The sequence below is a fragment of the Drosophila navojoa genome, chromosome 5, assembly GCF_054131105.1.
Source record: "Drosophila navojoa isolate 15081-1374.11 chromosome 5, UAZ_NAV_1.0, whole genome shotgun sequence".
Taxonomy (NCBI): Eukaryota; Metazoa; Arthropoda; class Insecta; order Diptera; family Drosophilidae; genus Drosophila; species Drosophila navojoa.
In genome coordinates, this window is record NC_142893.1 from 7,220,003 (window position 1) to 7,230,613 (window position 10,611).

At 41.1% G+C, this 10,611-nt stretch overlaps 1 protein-coding gene across 3 annotated transcripts in view; it reads right to left on the bottom strand.

The window, feature by feature from the left end:
• psq (BTB-domain-containing protein pipsqueak) overlaps positions 1 to 6,919 on the bottom strand; it is a 54,270-nt gene extending 47,351 nt beyond the window's left edge. For all 3 annotated transcript variants that reach the window (XM_018103769.3, XM_018103768.3, XM_018103766.3), the window contains exons 1-2: positions 6,645 to 6,919; positions 6,411 to 6,575 (exon numbers count right to left, since the gene is read on the bottom strand). In XM_018103769.3, coding sequence (XP_017959258.2) covers positions 6,411 to 6,575; positions 6,645 to 6,794 — 315 coding nt within the window. In that variant the 5' untranslated portion in view covers positions 6,795 to 6,919. The remainder of the gene's footprint in view (positions 1 to 6,410; positions 6,576 to 6,644) is intronic.
• Between the last annotated feature and the right edge of the window lie 3,692 nt (positions 6,920 to 10,611).

A 10,611-nucleotide genomic window follows, 5' to 3' on the forward strand; every position in this document is an offset into this window, starting at 1 on the left:
TTTGTGTGTAAATATTTATATGTGCATACGCGCGCGAACTTGAATTTATGCAAAAATAAGCAGCTAAAAGAGGCTGCCACATGAGGCGCTGGCAGCGACACACTAACGGTACACGAACTGGGGACCGAGTTTTATTTTTAAGCACTTTTTTCGGCCAGTTTAAATTTGATTTGCTTGCAGCGGAACTCGCAGAATTTACGTTTCGGATAATTAAAGGGACTGATTACATATGGGAAATGAGGGGGAGGTAGGTTGGGGTTGCTGAAACGCAGAGGTCCAATTGGCGATGTATGTACGTCCAATTGGAAATGACGGCGACGAACAGACGACGACGGCTGAAGGCAAGCGACAAACGGCAAACGGCGGACGGTGCAAATAGTACGCGATAATTACAGCAACGTGGCGGCGACCGAGTGTCCGATCGAAGCAAGACCCACCGAGTACAAATGTTGTCTGATGGCTGGCAACGGCAAAGTTGGCAGCATTGACCGTCGTCGCTGCCGCTGCGGCGCAAAGAAAGAAAGAAAAAAAAAACACAAGAAAAGGCAACGGCAACAGCAGCGACGGCGGCGGCAGCGGCAGCGTGTGAGCGAATGCAGACACACACACACTCTCCGACACGCCGATACTACATACACACACATATATATACAGTTACATACATATGCGACAGAACGATGAACGATGATGATGAACCGAATTACAAATAAAAGATGATGCCAAAAGACGACGACGTCTACGTTGACTGCGACGACAACGATTAGCAAACAGCCAGGCGCAAGGAGCAAAAGCATACACATACAACCACACACCCACACGCTCAGGAACACTCAAACACACACACACACCCATACACCCATACACTCAAAGTAGCAGCGGCAGCGAAAAAAAATCGGTCGCAATCGGAAAAAATTGCAGAGCGTAGCCGCTCTCTGCACATAAAAAGAGAAAAAAACATAAGCAAGCCGCAACTCACACACACACACCCAACCGACAGAGACGTACTCAAGCATACAACAACAACAACATAAGCAGCAAGCAGTACAAAAAAAATCGAAGCAGCGAAAAAATGAGAAGAAACACTGAGAGCAGCAGCAGCAGTAGCAGCGCCGGCAACGCCAACAACAACCACAAAGAGCTCAGCAAGAAAGCTTGAAAAAATTGCGGCATAACACGCGCACCGTGGGCCGCGCTCTCTCAAAACGTGAACGAAACTCTTGCAGACAACAACAATTTGCATTATTGATAAGCAGCGTGAGTCGGTCGTAGGCGCCACCCATCCAACCCCACACATATATTTCTTAACAAACTTGCGGCAAACTTACAAGTGTGTGTGTGTCTATGTATAGGTGTGTGTGTTCGAATGAGTGAGACAGTGCGCATACATAAGAGGACCTCCACGCGGGGCTGAGTACGTGGGTGGTTGGGTGGTTGTTTGTATGGCGGGTGCCAAGTATATAACACCCTTAGAAAATGACCAACACTGACCAGGCCACCAAATGCGACGATGTACGCCCATTAACTGGAGATGAATTCGCTTGGCCATGATTTGTGTTGGGTTGACACCCAAGTGGGTGAACCCTGTCGGATGGGAATGATGCTGCAGACTTAGTCGTTGCAAGCGGAACCAGTAAAAACAATGGAACATTTTGAGCAACAAAAGAAAAAAGAAATAGAATTGCAGCAATTGATGGGCAGCATTTTTTTCTATTTTCTTGTTACTAGTAGTTTGGCTACAAGCGAGAACAAGCAACATAGATGTTCCAATGGGTATAGACAGGCGCTGAGAAAATGGGCAGGAATTGAAAAATAAAAGAATATAATTTAAAGTGCGATTTTTAGATTTTAAATGATTTGAATTAATGCAATAAACAAGATCAATAAATAATAATAAAAGTAAAAGTCTATAGATAGGGGAAACTTAGAAAATCGAAATTATCATTAGTGAACAAATATTTATATTTTATCATTATATCAACGCGTTTAATTCAACAAATTCACTTACGACTGAATCTATTGCGTTCCACTGTGGGGCAAAAACAATGCGCCGCAAAGAAAAAATGCTCTCTCGAACAGCAACAACAACAAAGGGCCCCTGGCCAGCAGACGAATCTGAAGACAAGAAACAGGACGAAAAATACGCAAAAAAATGCATGACGGAACTGGACAGACGCAACGTCGTTCATTGGAGCAGGAGCAGCGAAGGTAGTGCGCGAGACGGAAAGAGAAACTACTTGGACCAGTGGGAGGGCTGAGAATGAAAGTGTACGAAGAGTCCAAGCTCGCGCTCATGCTCGCACTCACTCTCAAACCACTCTCACAGGCAGCTGCAAATGTGTGTGTGGAGCAGCTGGGCCATTGTTGGCGGACACTCGCACACATATTTATATAAGTGAGCGTGTGTGTGTGAGTGTGAAGCATTTTTTCTTTGCGCTTCACTCAATTTCAATTTTTTCTTTTATTTTGCCTCCTTTTCGCTCAGCAGCGATTGTCCTGTACTGCTGTTTCCTTCGAAAAGTTCAAAGTGGCAAGCCAAAGCGCGCTCTCACTTACACACATACACATATACATATATACACTGAGACACTTTGGCGACGTGCTATGGGCAAAAAAAATACTCAGAGAGCAAGCAGAGCAGAAGAAAAAAAAAACGAAACGAATTCTGCACAGAAAATAAAAATTGTTTGCAAGAAAGAATGAAAGAAAAAATCGGAAAAAATGCAAGCCAAGTGGTTGCTGGGCGCAAAGGGAGGGTAGGAGAGAGTGAATGGGAAGGAAGGCAACAGCATGCTGGCTGTTGGGTGTGCCCGCTATGTCTCCAACGCCAACCCCCCTATTAACTGGGTTGCTGCCATCGCCGTCGCCGTCACCGCCGACCGCTGCTTTCGCTGCTGTTGCTGGTGCTGCTGCGGCTGCGGCTGCCGTCGACGTCTGCTGTTGCTCTGCTGCGCCCGTGTGTGTCAGTTTCAGCTGCTCACATAGTTGGCCGAAGATAAAGGTGACGTTGATGGCACCGGGGGGAAGCAATGCAATGCAATGGGGCCAACCAGGCGCAGGGTAGGGTAGGATAGGATGGGATAGGATAGGGTGCTGGCGATGGGAAGACCCTCAAGTGTTGGCATGCAAAAAATAAAAAAATAAAGAATGAAAGAAAGAGAAAAAACAATAAATATAGCCAAGCACATGGCGGCGCTGTTGTCGCGGCATATGCATGCATGTGTGACACAAATACATATGTATATATTTACACACTCACACACAGATTAATACATATGCTCAAGCACATGTAGTCTGTGTAAATGTTTGTAACGACTTTATGTCTGCTACGATACACATACATACATACATGTACATTTGTCTGGCAGTTAATCATCTACATGCGTGTATGCTTCAATGAGTGTGAGGAAGAAAGAGCGAGCCATTCGCTAAAAGCATTCCACACAGTGCCCAGCATAATTAACGCTTAGCAAAAATCGAATCTAAGCTCTACGCGAAAAAACAGCAACGATGAAAAAAAAAACTAAACCAAGTGGCAACACTGCCAGCGCCGTGTATGAAAGAGCTAGCAATAACCAATATGAAACATACATACAAACATACTCACACAGATACAAAGTCCAGTTTGAGGTCCAGTCGCACTCAGCAGCCATACAACATTTTTCAAGGCGATGCAGACGCGCCAAAAAAAAAGGGGGCCACCATGCAAAATCACACAAAAACAAAAGCAGCAACAACAACAGCAGCAGCAACGTCAAAATACGACGCACCAGGCGCTGGGCAAGACGAGGCGACGTCAACGTTGACGTCCACAAAGCTTCACATACAAAGCGACGCCATTGAAGTTGCGGTCGACGACGACGGCGAAGTCGCAACGCACAACGGCAAAAACATTCAAAAGTACAAGGGCAACTACAATAACAACAGCAACAACAAGAACGGCAACGAGACAGAAAATAAAAATGGGCGAAAAAGTTTTATACATAAAAGTGACGGCCAAGCGCGACAGGAGCGAGAGGCAGGAGAGTCACAGCACGAAACTCCAAGAACATGTGCAGAAACAACGGCGACGACGATGACGACGAAAGAGATACAAACAAACACAAGCTGTAGTATATGTAGCTGTATAGTTGTGTATAGTTGCCACCTTTTTCTCCGCTCATTGGTAATTTGTGCAAGGAGGCGGCAAAGGCAGAGGCAGAGGCGACGGCGGCAGCGAGGGTCTCACACAGATGGCCGGCAAACTTTTGCAGCGAAAATAAAAATGGAGCGCACATTTGTGACAAAAACAAAAAGCAAAAGCAAAACCAAAACTTGCAGCATGAATGGGAAGTTGTTGCCGTCGTCGTCGTCGCTGTCGTTGGCTGCCCGCCGTCTGGAGCCAGCGCCGCGCGCTCAGCGGACACCGTGTATGTGTGTGTGTGCGCGCGAGAGTGAGAGGGTGGGCCACTGTTTGAGTGTTGCGTCAGCTTGAGTTTGAGCGTTTTTTATTTTGCTTTCTCTGTGTGTGTTGCTGTTGTTGCTGGCCAACGACTCAAGCCGGCATCGTGTTTGCATTGAGTGAGAGCATTAATACGATGAGCCAGGAGCTGTGGCTCTGGCACATTAATGCCAGCCACCAGTGTAACCAAAAGGTTGCTGTCTTGGCTAAACACAAATGGTTGCTGCGTAAATAAGTTAATGCGTTAAGTGCTGGATAATTCGTTAAGTTGCGTGAAATTCGTTTTTTATTTTTTAAGGTAAATATTTGGACTATTTTACCTGTTATAAAAAATCGGCATAAATATAAAACACATACTTTTCAAGTTTAAATTTCAATTGAATTATGAATTATTAATTTAAACTTTGCTACGTTCACCATATGGAAAGCAATAAAAACAATAATAAAATAATATTTGCAATACTCGTTGCGAACAGGGGAACTGCATAAATAATCAATATTAATTAAAATCTGCTCACATTCTTTATCAAAGGCAACAATAACGGGAACAACAACAGCAATCAACGGTTAATGAAGCGCACAAATAACAATTACAATGGCGTTCGTCAAATGCAAAGCAGCGCAGAGACAGAGAGAGAGAGAGAGAGAGAAAGAGAAGAGACAGGGAGAGCGAGAGGCAGGCGCAACAGGAGAACTGACAAAAACCTGCGAGATAACGAATTCAAGCAATAATTGTGGGTGTATTTTGTGTGTGAGGAAGAGAGAAAGCGTGCGCGTGTGTGTGTGTAGCTGTGTTGCTGATCAATTTAAATAGAGATAAATACACTCACACATACACATACACATATATACTAACTGCTGTCTGTTGTTGTTCTCAATCAGTTTGCGCTGAGCCAAAGGTGCGGAATATCCATGTGAATGGCTTATACAAATAATAAGCACATACACATACATACATATATACAAATACATACATATCTATAATAAAAATCTATACGAGATAAACGGCCGTCGCAGCAAATGCGTGTCAAAGGTGCGGCTGCTGCATTTGCCACAGGCTTTTCACTCGGAAAAGCAGCCAAAGAAAACTGTGTACAAAGCAATTACTGCGAGTACACCTAGAGAAATGGGTAGTGATTACAATGGGAACATCTATAAAACTGATAGCTGATAGATAACTTGAAATAGACTGAAAACAACAACTTATCACTAAATACACTGACAGAATAACTATGCAAGTTGCATGGAAATATCTATGAGCTCATATCAGGAAGGCTTTCAATCTAATCAATCCATCAATCACCAAATGACTTTTAGTGTCACAGCATTAGCACTACTACTATCTCATATTCAAAATTTATAGCATATAATTTTCCAACATTCCCGTATTGAAGCAATCTATTTAAGATAAACGATTTACGCGTAAAGTTCAAAGTACCATAAAAAAAAGTTTGATAGCAATTTGAAACCCATTTTAAATTATCAGCGCTTATCATTAATATTAGTCTATATATATATATGTATATACATATGGGTTTATTGAAGGTAAATAATAACTTGTCTATATAATCTATTTATTGCCAATTTAAAACAAATTTATAGTATATTATATACAGAGGGGTATCTCAATAGAAATATACCTACATATATCTAGCCAATACCTATGATATATTCGACATTCTTATTAATAATACAATAAATAACTCTAGCTCTCTCTAGAATTTTCACACAAGAAATTTCTTGCAGGGTATTTCACAGTCTATCATCCTTTACCCATAGCTAATACTCATATGGATTTTCCCTTATAAACAATTGGCAATTAAAACCTTGTTCAAGGACCTATTTTATAAAATTCTATAGGCCCCATAATTGGTCCGTGGGAAATTGCGTTCACTTGAACTTAATCCGGTTGGCCAATTACATATTCAATTATTGAAGGTGTTGCCCGGGCAAGGGGGACAGGCGCACTCACCTGTAAGTCCGATTCGGTAACATCGATTTCGCCGCGATAAACAAAATCGATAATTGTCTTTAGGTCTGTGAATATGATGTCGGCGGGTAATATAATCGTTGGATGCTTGCACGGATTCTCGAGCAGCAGCTTTTGGAAATACGTTGAGCAGGCGGATAAGACGACCTAAAAGTAAATGCATTATTATCGATAATTAATCTATTGATTTCTCGATTAATTCCATCAAGTGCTTACCTTGTGGGCCTTAAGCGAGCCATGCTCACAGGACAAGGTCACATCGACAAAGGAGAGATCCTCGCGCAGCTGCTGAAACACTGACGTCATCGTGTTCTGATAGTTATTCCAGCGCAGACTAAAGTATTGATGTCCCCGCACGGCGGCCATTTTGTATGTATGAGCAAGTGTTGCTCTCTTAACTTTTAATTGCAGTTATTTGTTGTTAACGTCCCTCTCTCTCTGTCTCTCGCTCGCTCTGTTCCTCTAGCTGGTACGCCTTCACTTTCGCTGAGGCGCAGTGTGACAAAAGCTCAGTGCTACGACGACGACGCTGGCGCAGACGTTGGCGTTGCCGTCCTGCTGTTGGCAGCGCTGTAATCACAATGCAAGTACAAATACTGTTAGTTGTTGATTATTGAATAGTTTTAAAATAGATTTGCGCCTGCGCAGACAGCGCTTAGAGCATATTGCAATTATTTTGCATTTGCTTTGCGCATAATTAATGCACATTTATCAATTATTCACACGGCAAAGCTGATCAATAAACGCACAATACCCAACAACAAGCGAGTGCTACGGTTGTTTCTTTTTGTTTTTGGCTCAGCTTCTATACCAAACGCAATGCAACGCAAGTTGCGACTGAGCCAGCTTTTTGTGGCATAGTCACGGATGCAAAAGGCCAACGCCGCCTGCTGTGGCAAGCCATGTAAAAGGAGTCCATTGTGCGGCGCATTACAACGCCGACCAACGCAAAGCCCAGCACAAACTATGCAAGTCTCCCAAAAAAAAAATAAAACAGGTAGTCGTTGCAAGTGCTTAAGCCTCGACTTATTACTACCCTGTAAATTTTTTGTTTCTTTTTAAACTAATATTATTTATTATTATTTATTTATATCTGATAAACAGCAACTCTGTATATACATATGTATACTTCTATATATTTTATAAATACATAAAATCCTATACATATACATATGTTAGCTAGCTAAGATTTAAAGTTATTTAACAGCCTAACCTATACTCGTTATCTCTCTCTCTCTCTCTCTTTCTCTCTCTCTCTCTCTCTCTCTCTCTCTCTCTCTCTCTCTCTCTCTCTCTCTCTCTCTCTCTCTCTCTCTCTCTCTCTTCCTCCCTATAATACCATTTCTTATCTACTCCAAATCAATGAGTATCCTTTTTTTTTGTTTTTTTTTTTTCTTACAATTATTATCCATATACAGTATAGCTTGATTACAAATCCAATTTCATGCTTAACCCTTGGCAAACACCTCACATTAAGCCTGCTTTTTTTCGAATTCCATTAATTTTTTTTTTCAATAAAACTTTCTGCATGCGGCCCATTGTCGTTGCGTGGCTGGCAATTCAGAAAAGTTTTTTAGTTTAGTGCATGAAAATGTAAAATGCGGCGCTGCCTTCTGGCCCAGGCCAAAAGAAAGAAAACCGAAACCAGTTTCAGGCTTCAGGCCCGAAGTTTACACTCTTTACATTTATTTTTACTTTTAGTTGTTGTTTTTTATTCATTTATTTTTATTTCAATGGCACGTACAACGTCATGTTGTTGCTGTCTTGCTCCATTGGCATTGTCAAAACAAATAAATAAAAAAATAAAAAAACAAAAAAGTGAAATAGGAATGCTGAAAAGGATGCTGCTGAAAGGAGTGAATGCAGCCAACCAATACTATTAACAACAGAAGGTGAGGAGAGCGTCGGATCCAGCAACGACTCCAGACCTAGGCATAGACACAACAACAACAATAACAGCAAAGAAGACGGCAACCGCATACAATGCCAACATGGAGCTGCAGCTTTAACGACCGCAACGAAAGCTGCAATCTTAACTTCAGCAAGGATGGTATGCAATTCAATAAAGCTAACAAAAATTAAAATAAATAAAAAATAGCATTTATATACAACCTCATTTTTTATTTATTTCTTGGTTAAATAAGACATTATTTTAAAATTAATTGCTTATTTTAATAAATTTTTTCATATATTTTTATATGTTATTATATTATGTACATATTTTATTTTATATTGCAACTTTATATATCATAGCTGGAGTTAAAATTTTACCACTCTTTATTGCTCTAACAAATTAATGTTCACTAATAAACCATTAAAATTTCAGCAAAATATGAGCTGCATACGCGCCTTCAATAACTTAGTGCTGCGCGGGGTGCGTTTAGCTGTGCAATGTGATTGCTTTGCTGCTTTGCATGCAGTTGGAGCAGAGCAAACCAAAGAAGCAGATATGGAGGGAAAAAAAAGCAACTCGAAATCAAAACAATAAACCGCGCACCAAAATGGAATGCCAAAAAAAGCAGAAGAGCAGAGAGAAAATAAAGAAGCAAATATTGCCACCCACCCACTTGCATACTCCAGAAAACGTGTTGGATTAAAGCGGCAAGTCAAGAGAGAGAAGGAGACAGAGAGAGGCAGTGAGCTTATAATCAGTCGTGCATTTTATGCGGCCTGTTTGTTGTTTTGATGCCGTTCTTCTCCTTCTTCACCATTTACGCGACCAATCCACGTTTTTTTTCTTTGCGCTATTGTTTGTTGCTCCCCTGTTGCTCGTTGTGTTCGTCTCTCATACACACACACACACGCTTACGAATACACACTCACACATACTTCGTAGAAGTCAAGTTGCCGCCATTTGGAGCCTTTGCTTGCTTTGGCGTTCTTCCTTTGCTTGCTTGTTTGTTTGCTAAATAGATTTTTTTCTTTTCGTTTACTCTGTTTCTCACATGCCTACGTTTCGTCGTTTTGTTTGCTCTTGAATATTTGTTGTGTGCCCTGCATACTCTTCTTTTGGGTATATAAATGAACCGTAAACTAACATTAGGTACTTTTTAAAAGCTTTTTAATTCCCTTTCGTCTGGAGACTTTTATTTTTGTTTTATCTATATATGCTTTCAGTCCACTTTTTGAATTGTGCGAACTGCACAGTGGCATACATGTACTGGAAATGTATATCATTTATGTATATAATAATATACATATGCTATTCAAGACTCATTTTACCGTAAATACAGTAATTAATCATCACAGCTGACTTGTGACAAATAATAACTATTTATTATTAAATACTTCTACGTTAAGTAACTTTGTTGGTTTTATCCCACTGTACACTCAGGCTGGGCAGCCGCTTCATTGCGCTTTGATTATGCATGAGCAAGCGAGACAGCTGATTTTCACGTTGACGAATGCATATGTGTGCGTGCGTATGTGTGTGTGTATGAAGTAGATAAAGAAGAAGCACAAGACAAATGACAGACTAAAACAGCGCTGATGCGGTGGGTGAAGAAGCAAAGAAAATGGATTTTAAACATTTTTGTTTTGATTATTATTGTTCTTGTCGCACAGCAACGATGGGGGCAAAACTTATAAAGTAAACTAGAGAGCGGGCGTGTGAGTGTGTGTTTACGCGAGTGTGAATGCGAGAGGCCGAAGTGCAGGTGGCATGGAAATTTGCACGATATACGAATAAGTCGTATGTCCCCCACTATATTTGCCCATGTAAATAAATGTGTAATGCTTAACATTGCCGCAATTGACATCAATTGAAATGTGTTGCTTCTGTTTTTTTTTTTTTCTTCTTTTTGATTGCTTTTATTTATATTTTTAGTTGATTTACCTTTGGTGTTGTTGCTATTTCTATTTAAATTTAGAGCTTTGCAATTTGTTGTTGCAAGTGCACATCAGCGCTGACGTTGCCACAGTCGTTCAATTTGTTGGTCCTCTTTTGCATAATTGGTTGCACACATGGCGCACGCATTACGTTGTCTAATTGTACAATTTTTTTCAGCTTTTGTTGTTTTTATTTGCCGCCTTACGTTTTAAGAGTTACGTGTTCCTATATTACGTAGTGTACACGCATAGAGATCGCGATTACAGTAAACGGTGCGTTAGTGTTGTTGCTGATGTTGTTGTTGTGGCGCAGTTTATTGGTTATTTTTATGCACATTTGACGCGCGCACTCACA